The sequence below is a fragment of the Phocoena sinus genome, chromosome 17, assembly GCF_008692025.1.
Source record: "Phocoena sinus isolate mPhoSin1 chromosome 17, mPhoSin1.pri, whole genome shotgun sequence".
NCBI classification, from domain to species: domain Eukaryota; kingdom Metazoa; phylum Chordata; class Mammalia; order Artiodactyla; family Phocoenidae; genus Phocoena; species Phocoena sinus.
The window spans coordinates 71,087,137-71,106,972 of NC_045779.1; the positions used below are offsets into that span (position 1 = coordinate 71,087,137).

The 19,836-nt window shown below is 49.1% G+C and overlaps 2 protein-coding genes across 3 annotated transcripts in view; one reads left to right on the forward strand and one right to left on the reverse strand.

The window, feature by feature from the left end:
* TG (thyroglobulin) overlaps positions 1–19,836 on the forward strand; it is a 244,126-nt gene that overhangs the window by 143,963 nt on the left and 80,327 nt on the right. For both annotated transcript variants that reach the window (XM_032609643.1, XM_032609642.1), the window contains one exon: positions 3,164–3,366. In XM_032609643.1, coding sequence (XP_032465534.1) covers positions 3,164–3,366 — 203 coding nt within the window. The remainder of the gene's footprint in view (positions 1–3,163; positions 3,367–19,836) is intronic.
* Positions 8,808–19,836, reverse strand: part of SLA (Src like adaptor) — a 34,050-nt gene continuing 23,021 nt past the window's right edge. The window contains exons 5-8 of the mRNA XM_032609644.1: positions 18,168–18,271; positions 15,772–15,903; positions 11,784–11,916; positions 8,808–10,866 (exon numbers count right to left, since the gene is read on the reverse strand). Of these exons, the coding sequence (XP_032465535.1) occupies positions 10,653–10,866; positions 11,784–11,916; positions 15,772–15,903; positions 18,168–18,271 (583 nt within the window). The 3' untranslated portion in view covers positions 8,808–10,652. The remainder of the gene's footprint in view (positions 10,867–11,783; positions 11,917–15,771; positions 15,904–18,167; positions 18,272–19,836) is intronic.

Here is a 19,836-nt window from a genome sequence, read left to right on the forward strand (position 1 = left end):
TGTGTTCTGACCAGAGAGGTGGGAGCGTGGAGCTGGGGGGCCATCAGGGCGGTGTGAGGCAGATGGGGGAGAGCGACGTCACACTGTCCGGACACCTTCCACTCACACCCGTCTCCCTCCTGGACTGTACACGCCTGGCCAGCAGAGAGCAGCCCTGTCCAGTTTCACACCCCCAGCAGCACTGCACGCTATGTGTTTGTGGCGGGGCTGAGCCAGGTGAGACGGAGTCCTAGAGGATAAAGAGAATGGAGCTCAACCAAGGCCAGACTGCAGGGCAATGAACACAGGTGATGAGCAGACGCCGATGGCTGGACAAGGGCAGGTGTTAGAAAGTGAAGGGACCCAGACTGTTCAGATGGGCTGAAGTCAATCTTAGAGGAGCTGAAAAGCCAGGAAGGAGTTAGACTTGATGCGGCAGGAATGAGGGAGTTATGAAGGCTTCTGAACAGAGAAAGTTCCATAAATAGAGCACTTAAATTTTTTAATGAAAATAACACAGTGCCTTGCACACCATAGATTTTTTGGACAAATGTTTGTTGAATTGGATTGAATGTTAGGACAAAGGGCTCTGAGTGTGCATTGGATTTAAGTGCCAACTTGATCTCAAATTTGCTTCTTGCACCTCAACAGACTCTTTCCCTCTCAAGTCTCAGGTTCCACCAGGGGAGGAAAGGGTTGAATTAGACCATCTCAGAGCAGCTAGGTGGCTGCTTTGTGTGCATGTCCCGGAGGGCGTCTGCTTCGAGGGCCAGGATCTTGTCTATCTTGCTCTCTGCACTACCCAGCACAGCGCCTGGCATGAGGTGAAGCCCAGTTCGGACTTGCCTCCTGAATGCACCCTCATCTCTGACATCCTAGGGGTCTGTAGACCCCAGAATGTCAGCATTGTAAGTGGGAAGCTGGTACATGGGGAGTGAGAGTCAGGGACAGTGGCGTCCCTCCCTGTTGTCACTAGAAATGCAGGCCGTGGGCGTCACTTCCCAGACTGGGTCCTGCTCAGCTGGTGCCCGGCTTTCCTGCCCTCCCTCAGACCTTGGAAACAAAAGCACTCATCCTAACCAATGGAATGTGCGTGTAATCCAGAAAAGTCCGCAGAGAGGATGGTGCCAATGGCTTCACTAAACCCAGAACATGAGAAATGCATTTGAAGAAATTCTGAGTGTCTCCCCAGCTGGAAGAGTAATTCGTACCGTTATGTCCACTGAGCTGGTGTCCTCGTCAGCTTTGTGAACACCAGTTTGGGGAATCGGATGCAAGGTCTTTCTGTTTTTCTATTTGGGAATATGGGTTCTTTCTGATAGTTTTTCACTTGACGTTGAATCGTGTTCATAATAACTATAGTCATTTCATTCACCTAACATTTCATAAGGACCTACTCTGTGCTTCTGGTTTTCATGGGGGGCAGAGTCTAGCAGGGAAGCCAGTGGTGACAAATACTTTGAAAGGGGCCCCTCACTTCCCCTGAGGGCTGCCTATGAGTTGATGGTGTAGCTAAGACTTGGAGGATGACTGGGCCAGAGGAGGGAGTTGGAGAAGGTCAAGGGGAGAGGGCACAGCTCTGGGTGGAGGAAATCACATGTGCAAGCACAGGCATGGGGGAGGGCGGGGCTGGTGTGTTTGAGCCTCTGAGGGGAAGCCTGGCTGGTTGCAGCACAGGACAGTGGGGAGATAAAGGGAGATGTGGCCTGACAGCTGGATGGCCCGGTCCCGGCGGGCTTTGAATGTGATAGAAGAACTGAAGTGGTGTCCTAAGGACGATGGGATGAGAGGGGAGATTTTACATAGGACGGGGCACGGTGTGTGTGTGTGTGTGTGTGTGTGTGTCAGAGAGAGAGAAAATCAAGATTCTAAGTTTAGAAGACCACTCTGGATGCGCCATGGAGAATTCACTGTAGGGAGGAATGTGTGGATACAGGAGGCCAAGGAGAAGCGTGGAGGAAAGGGGGTGGCGGTCAGTGGCGGGAGAGCCTGCAGCGGCTGGGGAGGAGGGGGACACGGCCGAAGGAGGAGTCGGGGAGACCCCCGCGAGGCCGTGCAGGAGCAGGGTGGGCGGTGCCACGCTTGAAGGAGAAGGTAAGAAACTCTGCCGAGGCCGCCGGTGGGAGCGCTCAGGAGACTTAGAATCAATTCCCTTTGGGGCTGAATGGACTTGAGGTGCCTGTGAGGCAGCCTCCTGGGGGAACTCGAGGGGCCCAGGCCTGGGAGAGTGCCCTGGGCTGCGGACACAGTCCCGAGAGTCGTCGGCACGTAGGCGGTGGTTGGAGCCATGGGTTCTGCTGGGGTTTCCTGGAAAGAAGCCAGAGACGAAGGGCATGAACCTCGGCTCAAACCAGAGCGGGCCTGGTGTTTCAGGGCAGTTAGCGGTGTAGACTGATAAGAAGAGCCGTTGAATTCAGAGGACGCCGCATGGGCCTGGGCACGGCATGTCCCCAATGCCAAGGGGAAGGGCATGTGTTGGCTATATGATTTCTTTGTATCTGAATCATTCGATTTAAAAAAACATGCTGAGCTTTTGATACATGTTTACTGAATTCTATGAATAAAAGAGAGATGGACTCAACTGAGCGCTGCATATGTGGTCATATACATGACTGTAGTCAAAAGATGTGTGCTTTGGAAACAAGCAACAGCATCAAATGACAATCAACAACAAACAAACAATGTAAGAAACTTGAATCGCAGCTCTGCCTCTGTTTCGAAGGTCATGGAAGGTAGTGGGAAGAGGTGGGACCGAGAGTCTCAGCCGGGCCTGGCCATCATCGGGGGGCAGGAGACACGGAGAGTGGGGGGAGATGGGGGGCCGGAAATTCAGCTCCTTCTCGTCGGATGCGCCAAGCCTGGGGTCTGAATGTGCAATGCCTCTCATCTGAGAAGCCGCCCTCCTCACGGGCAGTGGGGGGAGATGGGGTGGCCGTGGCCCACAGAGGTGGAGGGACATGTCTGCAGTCTCCTAGCTGAAGCGAGAATCCGGGCCAGGTGGGCCTGGTTCCGGAGCCCAGGCTCTTCCCACTGCCCCACTATATTGGGAAACCACAGTCCAGACCTATGCGGGCAGGAGCCCAGGCCCCCCACCGGCACCCCGTGCCTGGCTTACACAACACGAGGATGGTTACATCCCAGGTTGCAGAATCGCGGAGTGCTGAAGGCTTTCCTCTTTCTGAAGGGTCTGGCGAGTTGAGCGGCAACTGGGGGCTGCTGGACCAGGTGGTGGCTCTGACCTGGGTGCAGACCCACATCGGAGCGTTTGGTGGGGACCCTCAGCGCGTGACACTGGCAGCAGACCGTGGCGGAGCCGACGTGGCCAGCGTCCACCTTCTAACCACCAGGGCCACAGACTCCAGACTCTTCCAGAGAGCCGTGCTGATGGTGAGTCTCCTGCTCTGCCTTCAGTCTTGCTGAAGGTGGTCCCTCCTTGCCCCAGTTGGCTTCAATTGCTTGGACTTGCTTTATCCTTTGTTCTGAGTGGGTGTCCTGCCCATGGCCATCTTTCCGTGTTCATGTGAGCCAGGATGCTGCAGGGCTCCCCTGACTGCTGTCCACTCACAGCTAAAATGTTAATAATTCTAGACGGGGAAGAGTTTCTATTTCCTGGGAGTTCCTCCTTAGGGTTTAATAGCAATTAAAGCAGTGGAGGGCAGCTGGATCTGTTACAGAGCAACAAAGGTTTGGCCAACTTTGTTGCTGACTGGTGAGTGAAGGCAAAGAATAGAACATAACACTCAGGATTCCACTGGATGGTCTGAAGTACCTGCTGAGTGATGATGATGATGATGATGGGATGACGATGGTGTTGATGGTGATGATGATGATGGTGATGATGATGGTGGTGATGGTGATGATGGTGATGGTGATGATGGTGATGATGGTGATGATGATGGTGATGTTGGTGATGGTGATGTTGATGGTGACGATGATGACATGAGAATGTTGATAGTGATGAAATAATTATGATGGAGGAAACAACCTATTGACCACAGCATATGCTCTGATGGCTATTGTGTCACTGATGAGCTTCTAATGTTATTGAACATCCAACTGGTGCCAGGTGCTATGCTCATTTTTGGAGGTGCCATGCTAAATAATACATGACCTCGTTCTCAGGAAGCTTGTAGTTTACTGGAGAAAGAGGTGACAAACATTTAAAGCAGATATTTAAAAGAGCATCTTAGAGCAGCTCAGAGAGACGCTCCCAACCAAACTCAGGGGAAAAAGAGAATGTCCCAGAATGCCTCCTGAGAGAGAGACTATGCCATCTGATGTTGAAGGCTGTGTAGGCACGTAACCAGAGTCCTGGCACCAAGGGAAAGTTTGGCTCTTTGCTGGGGTCTGCCCATCATGCAGTGCAGCTGGAGGACCGGGTCTGCATGGACAGTGGTGTGGAGGCAGAGAGCAGCCAGCCTGCAGTAAACACCTCGGGTGTTATCCTGAGTGCATGGGAGCCTTCAGCGTCTTTTGTGTGCTGCTGGTTTGGTTTCCCGTTTTAACCAGTACTAAGTGTACAATTCACTGGCATTGAGTACATTACAATGTAGTACAACCATCAGCATGAATTGTCACCAGTACTTTTTCATCGTCCTAAACAGAGACTCTGTACCTATCAAACACTAACTCCCCATTCTCCTTTCCTCCCAGCCCCTGGCAACTGCTACTCTACTTTCTGTGTCTGTGAATTTGCCCACTCTAATATGAATTTACCTCATGTTAGTGGAATCCTAGAAGATCTGTCCTTTTGTAACTGACCTATTTCACTTAGCATAGTGTCCTCAAGCTTCATCCACGTTGTAGCATGCGTCGGAGTTTCATTCCTTTTTAGGGCTGAATGATATTCCATTGTACGTGTACAGCACATTTTGTTTATCCATTCATCTATTGATTGATGTTTGGGTTGCTTCCCGCTTTTGGCTACTGGAAATAGTGTTGCTGTGTGCACTCTCGTGCCATCAAAGGGTTTTAGGCAGGTGGGAAACTTGCTTAGACTCGCCTTCAGGAAGACTTCTCTTAGAGCTTGGCGGAGGATGCGTGTCAGAGGGGCAGTGCTGGAGGAAGAGAAAGCAACGAGGAGACTACTAAGTGACACAAAGGAAGGTACGAAGGAGAACCACTGAGGCCAGTGCCATGGACCTGCTGGCGATTCTAAGGCCATCAAACCACATCTAGCTCTCTCCAGCCTTCCCAGGATCCAAGCCTGTGATCATAAGCAGGGTGGAGAAGTGTCACTGTTTGAGCACAGTGGAGGTGGGATCAGCATCATTGCTGTCCCTGCCAAGGAGCAGGGCTTCCTGCCACTTCATCTCTCCCCTTCAGCCACGGGAGCCTTCTAGTACTCCTTGAAGGGTCCCTGCACTCGTTCCTGCCTCTTACTGGTAGTTTCCTGTGCGTGGATTCCTTTTCTCCCATCTTCCTCTTTGCCCTCCCTACTCGTCTTTCAGGGGCTACTTCCAGACTTTCCAGCCTCGAACCAGGCCCTCTTCCTATGGCTGATGCCATCTGTAAATCTCGTACGGCATCTCTCCTGCTTCCCCACCGGTACATAATTACTCCTACTGCCATGTATGTTTCTCTTACAAGACTGTCATCTCCAGGATAGTCGGGGATGCCTGGCTCTCCACAGAGCCTGGGGCACCCAGCACTGCTGTCTTAGGGTCAATGCTCCGTGATTAACATCCGGGCAGTAAAGGAGCTCATGAACCTGGGAGGGGGGGTTGTCAAGGGACCCACCGGTTAGTCCACTTCTCGCCTTCCCACCTCTTTCTTTTGTTTCTCGTCCTTTGCTTCAGGTTTTCTTCAATCTGTCCCTTCATGCTTGGTGCATCTGAGTGTCAGGGGGCCTGAGCACAAACATCTTTCAGTTCCTGGTATTGAAAGCAGACCTTCCTGACTTTGAGTTGATCCTGAAGGGCTGCGTTGATTCCCCCAGGGCCTGCTCAGAAGCCAGACACTGAGTGGGACCCAGAAGGCAGAATTTTCCTTTTCAAAGTTGTGGAGGGTTTCGATGTTTAGGGAATTTCAAAAACTAATCTGTTTTAACAAATGGTAGTGTATTTAAAAATAATCCCTCCATCTGTTTTAGTCATGTAGAGGTAGCCTTTACAACTGCTCCCTGCAGTTTGGGGGGATGCATGTGAAATTATTTGGGAATGAGAGAATTAAAATACTTCAAGATATTAGCAGTTCTTCAATGTGCTCTCTACCAACAGATGTTTGGGGGAATGAATGTGAGTTGGTGCTATATTCTTGGATAAAATCTTCAGTCTTTCTACAAATCTTGGGACCAGAGCTGTTGAAATTCGGATGAAACAGACTCCTGTGATAATTAATAACTTATATTTATTTGTTTAGCATGTTTGGGACCATAAGTCACTTCGAATATATTACCTCATAGATTCCTCGCATTAATTTGCCAGGGACATTTATTTTATTTCTAATCTAGACAAAAGAAAGCCAAGGCTCAGAGATGTTTAGTGACCCGCTAAAGAACACACAGTAAAGAAGGAGCTGCACTAGGGGTTGGAACCTGAAGCCAAATCCTGTGTTCTTCTACACTGTGAGGCTCCTTCTCCAAGAGCCTGTGACTCATTCGGGGTCTCAATGTGTCAGAGGAAGAGTGCAGGCCTAGGGTCAGACAAGCCAGAATTAAGATGCTGGCCTTGGGTGAAACACTTTACCACTGCCTTCTTCATGGATAAAATAGGTGTGATTAATTCTGTCTCCCATGGGCTCACGCAGTCACAATATAAGGTTTGTAAAGTGCCCTGCACACTGTGGGAACTCAAGGAACCCGAGCTCCCCCATGTCCCATGCCAAGCGAAGGCAACTCCAGGCAAAAGCAGATCCTGAGTGTTTCACCTGCCCTGGGGGCCAAATTGAAAAAGGAAGATGGGAGCCATATTGCAAGCCTGAATTCTGTGGCGCTGACCCCTTGGCCAGTTTTAAGAGAAGGCAGAGGAGGTCATGTCCTCTGTGCTGTGATTCTCAGGACCCAGAAGAAATTTCCATTGCTTTCCTTTGACATTGCCTCAATTCTGCATTCCTCTGAGTGAACTCCAGGCCTCAGAAACTGGCCTCAAGCTAAATTTTCCGGTCTCCTTTCCCACATGAGCCCTACAGTCAAGACTCAGCAGCTCTGCCACCATTCCTAGAAAATGCTGTGCCTTCCTCTAGATCTTTCCAGGCTCTTCTGTGGTCAGCACATCCTGTTTTCCACCTGGAAAATCACTCCACCCTTCAGGACTCAGAAGAATTGGGCCTCTAAGGCTTTCTCCAGCTCTAAAACAGAAAGATCTCACGGTGGGGAAGAGACTTCTACTTAGCGATTTTTAGGAATTCCGACTTGTTTTCCATGCTTTTTAATTTTTCTAACACATCTTTTTCCATTTCTACTGTGACTCGGTGCTTGATTGGGTACGTGATTTATGCTCTTAGTAGCTCTTAGTACGGCCTTAGCACTTAGCTCAGCTCCTGGCTCAAAGAGGGCACCTGAGACCATGCTGAGTCCATTAAACCAGCAGTGGTGGAGAGCAGGGGATGCTGGCTTGGGCCCAGAGCACTGATTTTTCCTGTTTTCATACAGACCTCCCAGTGGGAGCCCTCGCCCCATTGCTTCCCTTAATCAAAACTGGCCTAGCTATTCACAGGCTTTGATGCTTCCATATATATTCTAGAATAAGTTTACAGATTTTAAAAAATATTCCTGACGGGAATTGGATTGTAGTTTCATGTAATTTTTCAAATCATTTCAGAAAAATATCTATGTTTTTAGGATGTTAGTTCTTATATCCATGGATCAGTTTAACCCCATAACCAGGAACATAGTATTTTTGTCTCCTTACGTCTTCTCATGGAGTTTTGAACTTTTCTCCATAAAAGTTTTGCGAAGTTATCTTGAGGCGAGACCCTACGTAAATGGTTTCGTGTTTTCTATTTTACTTTCCAGTTGGTAAATACGGGTGTAGCGGAAGAAGTTGGTTCCGCATCTGGCGAGCTTTCTTACCGCCTCTAATATTTGGTCTGTCGTTTCCGTTGGATTTTCTATGAAGTTATCTCAGTATCTGAAAATCATGGCGGGTTTATTTCTGTGTGCTTTGGAGCAAATACTCACCTGCTCTAACAAGGAGACCCATCACAAAAGTAGCTTAAATAACAAATGCGTTTCTTTTTTTCCTCTTTCCCATAATGTTTCCCCAAGTGTGGAGTACAGGTATCTCGTGATCTCTCGGGGGCCGGCTTCCTTCTAGGTGTTTCTCTGTCATCCCAGGGCCTTGCTGTCATCTGCAGGGCTGAGCCTGGGCTGCCAAGGATTGCATACTGCGGGGAGGGGATGAAGGAGAGGAGAGCCACCCCTGCTGACGTGGGGAAGGAAGGGCACATCTCCCGGCTCTGCCCCGCGGGGACCTCCTCTGGTTTTACTGCAATGGCCCCAGCACCCAAGACAGTGTCTGGTATTTAATAGGTGTCCAAAAACATATTTGTAGAAAGAAACTCTTGGAAGAACAAATAGCAGAGGTATCAAAAGTAATTTGCAGGGGTGTCTAGGTGAGACAAAATTTTCATAACAATTGCTAAGAAATTGTTCTCTCCCTCGATCCCTGGACATCCACCTTCAAGTTGGATGAGGCACCCTCAAAAGTCATAAAACCCTGGTTTCTTAAGGCTGCATCTCAAGAAGAAACCAAGATACTAACCAATACGGGTTAGTCTCGTGTTCCCTGGTCTCCTCTTTCTCCAGCTGCAAGTTTATTTGAAAATTCGAAACCCACAGAGCTTCTAGACGAACCACCCACCGGCCTCACCCAGGAAGCTCTCCCCACTTTCCAAGAATTAAATATTCATTAGGTTTATTTTAATCAGGAATACATACATGAATTAGCAAAGCGTAATGCTTCCCACTTAGAAATCCCTCCGCCTATTCCCCAAATGTTCCAACCACGTGAATCACAACAGAAAACAATACAGAAGATGCTGTACACACAGGTGTTCACCAGGTCACCCTGCCTTATGGCGGAAGCTGGGGTCCCCAGAGCTACATTCATTTCCCATACATTGGCTGGCTCTATAGAAACAGCCTTTGGGGAATGTTGAGGAAACCACAAGTGTCTTCTTGGATAAACACACTGGAATCTGATGATACAGAAAATCATGTAAGCGTGTGTGCACACACCACCAGCGCAGTGATCTCAGATGGACAGAATGCATATATACTGGACAGACAAACCTTTCCTGTTGGCAGTGCCCCTCCTCCCCCCGAATCCCTTTGCAACTGGGAAAATGCGTCACGATGACATCTGCAGCCCCCTTCCTAACAGAATCTGGAGGTAAAGGCTTCTTCTGCTCTAGAACCTTGCTATGTTTTCTCTTTCGTCTCTTAGAATTATGTTTGACAGAATTAAGCCACTCCAATTCCCATCTTTTCTAGAGCTGAGCATTTTTATTCCTGTGGCTGCCAGACTCTTTTTAGAATAAGATACTGGATGCGTTATTCCTTTAGAACTTATCAGTTTCCTTTTTTCAAAAAATCCAACCATTCTCACTTACCCAGTCCAACCAACCGTTCCACTGTTTAAAGATCCAGCTGAAACATGAGCTCCTGGGTCACCCTTACATGACCCCACTCCCACCCAAAGCTGTGAGCTGATTTCTGCTTTTACAGCCCCCTTTCACAGTATTTGTTTATACACTTTTCTCCCTGTCTACACTGCTGGGGCCTCTCTCTCTCTCTCTCTCTCTATATATATACACACACACACACACACACACACACACACACACACACACACACACATTTTTGACCTGACACCTTACACAGAACTTAACACCGTGCCGCTTCTGGCAGTCACTGTCATGAATGAGTAATTGATGCATTAATATAGACAAGAATCTCAGCACCCCAGGGAAGCTCTTCCTGTGCTGCGAGCCGTGGTCGGCGACCTCATGAAATCTTGCGCAGTGCCAGGCCTGCCCTCGCGCTTTCACCGTCAGCAGCCACCCCCCTCCCCCATTACTCGTGGTCTCAGCAGAAGTAGGGAGGCCATCTGACTTCCGCACACGTAGCTTTGGAACGAGAAGCCCAAAGGGATCTCCCCATTCAGGGCTTGTAAGGAAGGTTAGCATTTAGTGTCACTGAACTCCCTTAAAAAGAGAGGAGCCATATCCCAGAGGTCTCTTTACAGATTGGTTACAAAAGTTCATTGCAGGAGATCAATTTGCAAACCCAGACTTTCTGCCAGGCCACAGTTTCTGGCTTATCTTCTTCTCAGGCTTATCTCATTCAGAAGTTTTCCTCAGGGACCTCAGAGTGAGGCCACCTGGGCGGTGTGTTGGAGAGTGGTCCCTGGTTGGGCGCGTTCCTGTGAGAGAGCATCTTTGTCTTTCCCACACATGTGGTACATGCACGCACGCAGGGCTCTTCTGAACCCTCGCCCGAAGATGCCAGGAGTCCACATTTTGCAATGTGCCTGATCAAATGCCAGAGAGGGGTTCCCTTTGTCATGACGCAGATAGAGAAGATGAGAGTTCAATTCTCCATGTGGCTTCTCTTGGCTTCTGGAAGATGTGGGGTTCCCCAGGGACCAGGAAACCATGCCTTTCTGCAAGATCCCAGGTGACAGTTTGAACCTCTGTTACTTTGGGCAAACACCATGGTGTCTGTTCTCGGGCTAGTCTTCAAAGTACGGCGTCGACGAGAAGAAAGAGCTCTTTCTTTTGCTTCCACTGTACATCAAAGAGACGCTTTTCTTCTTTCGATCGAAGGAGGTGCTGTCATCCCCGGTCAGGGACAGGTAGGAGGCGATGCTTTCCCGAAGGCCGTAGCTGAAAAGGGACTCATCCACACTGAGTGGGTTCTCAGCCCCCTCCGGGTCATCTTGCCGTCTGCGAGTGGGCAGAAAGTGGACAGAGAAAGGGGCAAAAGAGAGGGACATAGTGGGATGGAGGACAAAAGAATGAGAAAAGGTAGAAAAACAAATGAAGAGCCTGGTTAATATATATCTAACATTCTAATTCTGCTTCTTGCATTTGCGGCTGTGTAATCTTGGAGAAATCACTCAACCTCTCTGAACTGCCATTTCCTTGGATGGCTAAAACGTCCAACTATAAATTTTAATGAATATTCTTCATGATATTTACAAGGAGGAGCTGTTTTATTCATTTCCCAGGCAATTCTGATGACTGATTTTCTTTGAATTTGCCAATGGGTTGTCTGGATCGGTGTTTAATTAATACAACAACTCCAACTACAGATAATTCCAACTACAGATACCCCTGAAAATGCAATAGCTGACAATCAAATAGGACAAATAAGGGAAGATTTTTTTTTCCCTTAAAAAAATGAAGTTGCCTTAGGATTTTGCTTGTATGTTTACCTTCAAGATTGTTTACAGTAATATTAAATTTGTACAAGATTGATTTGTGTGTTATTCTCTAATTGTTAGAATACTAACAATTAGAAAAAAGCAAGATGGTATCATTCAGCTAGAAAATATTCAGCTAACACCAAAGGAGGGCTCAATAAATGTTTGCACAACTGCGGGGACTGAGGCCATGGTGGGGAGTTGCTAGGGCCATGCCACCCGGGGCATGAGGCCTGAGGCTGGGTCTGCCTCCCAGGGGACAGTGGGATTCCTGGGGTCTGCATCTGCTCAGAGCGAGGGTTTAGCAGGGCCAGCGGTAACTGGCCATGGTGTTCACGTGCCAGGCTCACGTGCTGGTTTGGGGCTTACACGTTCGTTCATGGAGGACACACACACACACACACACACACACACACTCACACACATGCAGACACACACCTGGACGCCCTCTTCCAGTCAAAGGTCTTCTGGCGCAAGGTGACAGGTGTGTCGGGGGCCCTCACTGCCGGGGCAGCCGTGGTCTGAGTGAGGCAGGGTGTGGTCAGCACACAGCAGAGGCCATCGGCCACCTCTGAGGAGGGAAGCAGAGAACCAGTCAGCGACTGTGGGATGCCCCGGCCAGTGTGAGGTGCGGGGCCCTGGATATTCACAAGGGGAAATGGGGGCTGAGATCTGAGAGGGGCTGAGAGTCACGTGCCCAGCTGTTGAAGAAATACTAACGTGTCCTGGGTACACACCGTGCTTGGCTTGACACAAGTAAAGAGAAGGGTTTAGGATCCAGAATCCACCAAACTTGGGTTCGAGTTTTAGCTCTGCCCGGATAGTGAATCACCTTGACCCTCTCTGAACCTGTTTCCTCAATTGTTGGATGAGGGGACTGTGCTACTAAGAGAGAACAGCTGGCAGAGCACTCGCATGAGGGCCCAGACTCAGTGGCTTCACAGCAAGGTGCAGGGCCATCAGCTTCGGGTGAGCCTCCTGTGTGTGCGGCGGTGGGGGAGATGTGTGCAGTGTGTGTTCTCCCACAGCACACAGAAGGGGCTCAGTACAGCATGGGGCTAATGCATCTTTAGGAAGAAAGGGAGATAAAGGAAACAAGGAAGGAAGACAGAAAGGAAGGGAGAGAGAGAGGAGGGAGGGAGGGAGGGAGGAAGGAAGAAAGGGAGGAAGGAAGGGAGGGAGGAAGATGGAGAGAGAAGGAGGGAATGAGGTAGAGAGAGGGAGGGAGGGGAAGAAGCAAAGACAGAACAAAAAGGATAAAAGACACAGAAATAGGAGGAGAAAAAAGATAAAAGGCAAATGGAGAAAATGGACAAAGAAAAAAAGGAAGAAACATCTCTCTTCTCTACCCTAGATACAAAGAGGATGAAAATTGAATAAATCCTTTCCTTTTATCCCTCTGCTAGTAGGACATAGCTGAGTTTCCATGGTCCCCCACCTTTCCAGGAGCTTTAAGATAGAGCCTCCATCTCTTCGAAGCCTTCCCGTAGCCCACGACATCATGAGAAAGACTCGAGCCTGCTGGGCTCAGATGTTCTTACAGATGGAGGAGATTCTGTGTGGCCCTATTGAGGCCGAAGAGCGCAGTGGGTCTCATGTCCTGGGGGAGATGAGGTGGCCAAGGATGTGAGCTGCCACTGGCCTCTCAGCACAAGGCCACCCCAGCCCCGAGCACATAAATCACCAGGGTTTAGGAAGCTCATCGCCCCTAAGGCAGGCTCCACCTCCCAGCTTATTGATGCAGCTCTTGGGGTGTCCTTGCCAAAGAACAAAAGGTAATGGTAGCTGAAGAAACAAGCCCAGGCTGTCAGAGGGTGGCAGTCAATAATGCTTCGTCTCCACGTGATTTTCCCTGTGAACTCAACTGTCCACCCACACTGGCTCACACTGAGAAATGTGAGATTGGACCCTAAGGTTACAGGGAGCTTAACTGGATGTGAATCTGAAATAATTACCTGTCACGGGTTGGAAATTGAAACGCCCTCCCAGATCAGGAGGCAAAGGAGACTGAGCCAGACACAAACACAAAAGAAACCAGCTGCAGTAGATAGCACAGGCGGGGGAACCTCCTTCCTTAGCAAGGTTAACACTTAGGCTGAGAAATACATTCTGGCACAGAAGAAGAGGACTAACGCTTCTGAGCACAGAGGCTGAGCCTGGTGCTGAGCGAGCTTGGCATGTGCCAGCTCAGGGAGCCCCGAGCCAGTCTGGGCCATCAGTACTGTTACATCCATTTGGGGAATGAAGAAACCAAGGCCCCTGGGGTCAGGATCACAGCCAGTTCACAGGCATTATTTTTTTTTGGTCCTAACAATAATCCTATGAGGCATTTTAATCCCCATTTTATAGATGCAGAAACTGAGGCTCTGAGATATTAAATAATTTTCCCAAGAGCACTGGATAATAAATATAAGTAACTCATAAAACAAAATCGTTCACGTCGCTTAGCGCACATCTGCTCTGATTCTGCGCCTTTAGGAAGAACCTGGTGGGACGTAAATTGGCCACATTATTCCCACCTTGAGGTCCTGAAGGCACCGGAAGCCTTTCAGGCCTCCATCCAGACCCTTTTCAGTCATTCGCAGAGGTGACTGTTGACTGCGATCCCTGTGCTGATGCGATGGCCAGGGGTGCATTTTTGGAAGGCGCTGCTTCTGCCCTGGCGTGAGATCCTCGAGCATCTGCGGCCTGGAAGCCGTGTGGACCTCCTGGTCCATAAAAATCTTTGCTGGGCCAGCATCCTTTTCATGTTTGCTTTTGTCTATGCAAAACTTATGGTCACCACACCTCTCAGATGATTCTTATTAAAAGCCAAATACCACAACCAAGTTTGACTCATGATCAGTAAAAGCTGACTGTTTCCAGGACTCCCTTCCTCTTTCATTTTTAGCTAAGCTGCTAGGTGTTTGGGTATCATGGGAGTAATACTTGTTATCATTTATTTTGCATCCTCCATGTGCCAGGCTGTGATAAACATGTTACGTTCACCTTCCGGTTCAATGATCATGACAACCACCTGCAGGGGGCGCTGCTCTCATCCACCTTCCGTGAATGGGGATCCGGGGCTCTGAGAAGTGAAGGTATTTGCCCACGGTCTCACGGAGCCCATACCAGAGCCTGGGCCTGGGTCTCCATAGCGGCCATTCCTCCTTCCAGACCTGCACTTCTTCCAGGCCAGGTGTGATAACCCAGCCCCGTGGACTCCTCCTTTCACCTTGAAGTGCCCTTCAAGATCCCACATCCTAAAGAACCCAGGGTGTGGGGTCAGACATCCTGAGCCCGGAAGGGGGAAGATGCTTACAAAGGGAAAGCAGCTTCCTCTTCCTCCCTTTCACAAGGCAGAAGCAGGGAGGAGGGAGCCCTCCTGGCCGGGGAGCAGTGGCTCACATAGCAGGAGCCCACGTCTGAGTGGCCGGCACTCTCGTCAGCACTTTCCGTGCTCTAACTCAGCGGACCTCACAGCATCCGCGCGGTAGGAACAGTCAGCACCTGCATTATCTGGAGAAATGTGGGCACGAAGGTGGACCGCCAGCCCAAGGTTGCCCAGATCTGAGATATGAACACAAGAAGGTTCCAGAGCCAACTCTTAGAAATGCAGCCACCTTTTTACTATTTCTCCCTTTTCCATAGGATAAAACTCTAACTCCTGACCCGGCATTCAGGCCTTTCCCAATCTAACGTGAAGGTCCTCTTCCAACTCTGCACACTATATCATCGCCTCCATCAAACCCCATTCTGCTTCCGCCATCCTGGAGGATGCGCCCCATCCTGGTCAGCATGAAACATTTGGACTTCTCTCCTGGGCCCAGGGAGGACATATGGATGAACAAAGTATAATCCCTGGTGTCTAAGAGCTTGTTGGGAAACACAGACTAGTACACAGTTAACTAGGTCACTGGGCAGGACGCCCAGAGTTCTAGGGAGAAAAACACCTGACATGCTAGGAGAGCAGAGAAAACAGACCATTAGTTTTCTGACTCTTAGGGCTTCATCAAGGAAGTGGCTTCCTGTTGACCTTGAAGGTTGACGAGGATTTTGACATGCAGAAAAGGGGAAATGAGCGGCATTTCGGAACAAAGCCCCAGAGGCCCAAGCGTACAGTCCACTTAAGGAAGTGCAGACTGTCTGTGGTTGTGAATGTAGGGGCATCCTGATTCGTTTCACTTACAGGTAGAGAGGGGGTGAAGTTGAGGTTGGCTGCATTTTACTTACTTAGGCAGCCTTCACATTCAGTCTGTTTTAGCCTGAAATTTACAGTCTGAATTAAAAAGAAAAGAGCATATGAAGAAGCCAGGATGGGCAAGAGAGCAAAGTAAACCACCTGGCATGTCTTGGTGACCCGTGTGCAGCCTAGACTGAGTGTCCGGGGTAGGGGCGGTTAGCAAAGAGGGGCGTCATGTATCGGTCCCAATGGAGTGTTTCTTACCAGAATAGTGGTTCACCAGGTCCTCCAGGCACTGGAAGGTGAGCCTTGGGGAAATGTAATACCAGTTGTTTGGCAGACGGAAGATGCGGTAATGCTTCACCTGCCGGTGTCTAACCGAGAGCGAATAAAAACCTGCAGGAAGTGGAGGACGAGTCAGTGGCATTCCATGTATCCCCACCCAAGGGCCGCCAGCTAAGGAGCCCACCACCGCTGAGGCAGAGAGACCTTCTCAGCCTTGTGATATGATGGTGGTACCCAGACACACGCTTTTGTGTTTTGAGCAACAGCTACTCAAACCCTGTCTGCTTGGTTGTAGCTCACTCTTTAGAGACCCCAGGAGCATGGTATTTGAGCAGCCCAGTTGCATTAACCTTGTTGCAATGCAGGTGTTCAAATGCAAGGAATAAGTCTTCGCTTTGTGAGTTGCCATTCTGGGGGCTTCCACATCCTTTTGTGGGTCCTTAGACCAAATGCAATGACTAGAGTTGGGTTGCACCCTGTACATCCCGGATCTGCGGTCATTCTTGAGTCTTTCCCAAGTTCACGCTCCAAGATATTTGTGCTGTCATTTTCCTCCGTCACACAGTTGAGGGGCCCTTACAGTTATGCCCCCTTTTCCTGGTCCGTTTTGCCTCTGACTTATGCTTGGTGTTCCCAGAAATTTAGGAACTGTGGCAGTTAAGATATTTTTCTGAGTATTCCTAAGCGACATGAAATGTGTTTAGTCTCCTTCAGCACCATGAGAGTAATGACCCAAGATGGGTTAATCAGAGTAGAACTTTGGGTGAGCACCCTCCACTACCTCTCTTAGCCTCGACTTCCCCAAATGGAAAGTGAGAGAATTGAGCTTAGGTCATGTTTAAGAGTCCTTCCTGCTCTGTCTTCTGAGGTTCGAGGAGTGAAAAGGCTGGCGAAGCAGTGAGATGGAGGGGCACTTGTACTTGCTGAGTTTTTGCTGCATGTGCTGGGCTGGGGGCTGAGCTATTCCATAGCAACGTCTCTGATGATTCTCAGAAAGACTCTGGGAGGTATTGTTCTCAAATACTATATAGACGGAGAAACTGAGGCTTGAGCACTGCGTGAAGTAGCCTGAGGCACACAGCTTGGAAGTGGCAGCCCCGGATGGGATCTTTGTCCCCCTAGAGCAGGCCTCCGAGCATTCTGCTGGGCGTCCCTCGCCGCTCTGTCCCAGGCCCGCCCTCTGAGTCAGTTCAGCATGTGTCTTCCGGTAATGTCAGCAGGGACTGGAAGTATGGTGAGTAGGTCAAGGGTAGCAGGTGGAAACTTAAGAGAACTTTGCATACCCAAGGGAGCAGGGCCTGGGCCCCCCACCTGGGCCCCAGCTCGGCCGCAGCTCGGACTGATTATTTTTAGATCAGCTCTGGCAACTCACATTGGGTCCGCCCCCGCCACGCCCCGGCCATGCCGGTGTCTGGGTCTCCTGCGTCGGGAGATCCCTGGGATCTGCACAGGAAGTTTTGCCTTTGCTTTGCTTTTGCTCTTACCCAGCTTATTCAGGTTTTGGAGAGAAAAGCTGTTCCTGAATTTTTTTAAAAATTTTAATCCACATATATGTGCTCCCTGCTTCCCCAAAGGAAAGCTGATGCCCATTTTGGTGGAGGGCTCCATCCGGCACCAGGTAGCTCTGGTGCTTAATAAGTGCTCAGGAAATAGTCTCAGATACCACATTTTCTCTTCTTTGATAGCGAACGTACAGGAAGCAGGCTAAGACCTTGAAAATATTTTCTATATTTAAGAAGTTAATATCAATTCTCAGTTAGCCTGAGTAAGCCCAGGCTATTAATGTTTTGCTTCTGCGAGCTTAAGCGTATACGCCATTCCAGACACCTGCCAAGTATTTTCCTATTATTAATCCCAGGTTATAAAGCAGGTAACTTAGGCTTAGAGAGAAGAGGTGACTTCTTAGTAATTCACGCAGGCCAAACTAGAGTTCGGGACCCTTGCTTCGAACCATGACAAAGCCCGGCTATTTCTTTTTCACTGAATTACTTAGTGCGTAGGATGTATGAAAATTAAAACAGTGAAGGTCATGGTGAATCTGCTGGTCCCGATTCTCTAAGCTGCCTGATTTCATTGTAGGGCACAGCCAGGACTAAGAATGAGGGTCTGCTGTGTAGTGAGAACACAACAGGTCTGCCAGGCCTGCTGTGGGTCAGAGCCTGCACCAGCGACGGCCCCCCCAGCCCCAGGTCACTGCCCCCGGCTTCGGTGCTGGACGCACTGATGGTGTGTGGGCTGCCGGAAGCTCACCGCGCCGGAGTGATTTGCATGCCTCGTAGGAGGAGGGAACCTGAGCCAGGTAGTGAATGAGTCAGCCCGGAGCAAAGCCTGCATGTCTGACCCATGTACGGAAAGATGAATTGGAGGCTGCTCACCTCTCTTGGTCTCACTCTCCCTGATCATGAAGGAGCCCATCTTCGTGTCTGGCAGCTGCAGCAGCTCCTCAGCTTTGTCTCTGCCCAGCCCTTCAAACAGCCAGCTAGGGAGAAGAAAGACAGCCATGAATACACCCTCCCCCAAGAAAGACAGGAGGGATGCGGAAATGACCCAGGTCCAGCTAATATAAAACCCTCTGTTGGAATTAAAAAAAAAAAAAAAAAAAGAGCAAGGCAATCAATGGTTCATTCATTCATTTAATCTTTCAAATAAAATTTCCAAGTACACACTGCAAGCCAGGTGTTACATTGGATAATTAGGACACAGAGGTGCACAAAGCATTTTTCTTAGCCTGTTTCTCAAATGCCAGCTGCACTGTGCCCGTTCCGTATTATATAAAAGCATCCTAAAATGTGATAAGGGACCTATTTGGTAGTTTATTTAATGTCTATGTCCCTGATACTCTGACTACCCGGCTCCTCCAGCCATGGGGGCAGGGACTGTGTCTGTCGTTTGAGGTTTTGCCTTTGTGTCCAGGTTATCAAGCTTGGTATATATCTGTGAGTGAATGAATGAATGAACATGAGAAAGGAAGGAAAGAAGGAAGGGAGGGAGGAAGGAAGGAAGGAAGGAAGGAAGGAAGGAAGGAAGGAAGGGAGGAAGGGAGGGAGGAAGGGAGGAAGGAAGGAAGGGAGGAAAGAAAAAAGAAAAAAATGGTGGTGCCTCATTTCACCACCTGATGCCCCACCTTGCATTCATTCTATTTCCTCCTTGTCTTCTCTTTTCAACATATTTTAAACTCAGTTGTCATTGCATGATGCATTTCCATATGTTTCTTGCTTTTTTTTCACTTAACAATTTAAAAAAGCGGTTGTAATACTGTAGTCCAGCTTTTCAATGTAATGTTCACCTTCCAGAGGAGAGTGGGCACTTTGAATACGCTTTAGAAAGCAGCTCGGGACACAAAGGAATCTGTGTTCTAAAGGGAAGGGCCCTTCTCATTTTTCAGACCAGGCTGGGCCAGATCTCAGCGTGGAAGGAAATGCCGTTAGCAGCTGGCTGGTGTGTACTCGGAAGCAGTTGTACATCTTTTTTAACTGACTCTGTTTCAGTGAATGTGCTCTGGCTTTCAGTCACACGTCTGGATGAGTGCACGCTGTGACCAATATTAACACTCTCCCTGTGGCATGAAAGCGGGCCATTGACGGGGCTGGCTGAGGGCTCCTGAAGCACCGTGTGTGGGAAGACATGCAGGCATAACATCCCGTACCGTTTATTTATGTACTGGTCTCCAAGAAAGATTTTATTACTAAGGTCATGATGACACCATATTCGGCCAAATATTTCAACTATTCCCTTAGGTCTCCATAGTATGTGGCACATTAATTACTGCAGCATACATGACATTCATCCTTTCAAGTCCTGACATGAAATTCCACTTATAACTATGAAGACAATAAAACAATGACAGTAACAACAGCCGTGCATGAATACTAATTGTCGGCCACACACCATATTACGCACTTGAAGTCTAAGCCTCGTGTCAACCCCCTGAGACAGGTAGTATTGTCTCTCTTTCCCCGATGAAATACTGAGGGGCAGAGCAATTAAGTAATTTATCCAAGTTACCCACATTGCAACCTATAGAGCTAGAATTGAGGTGCATTT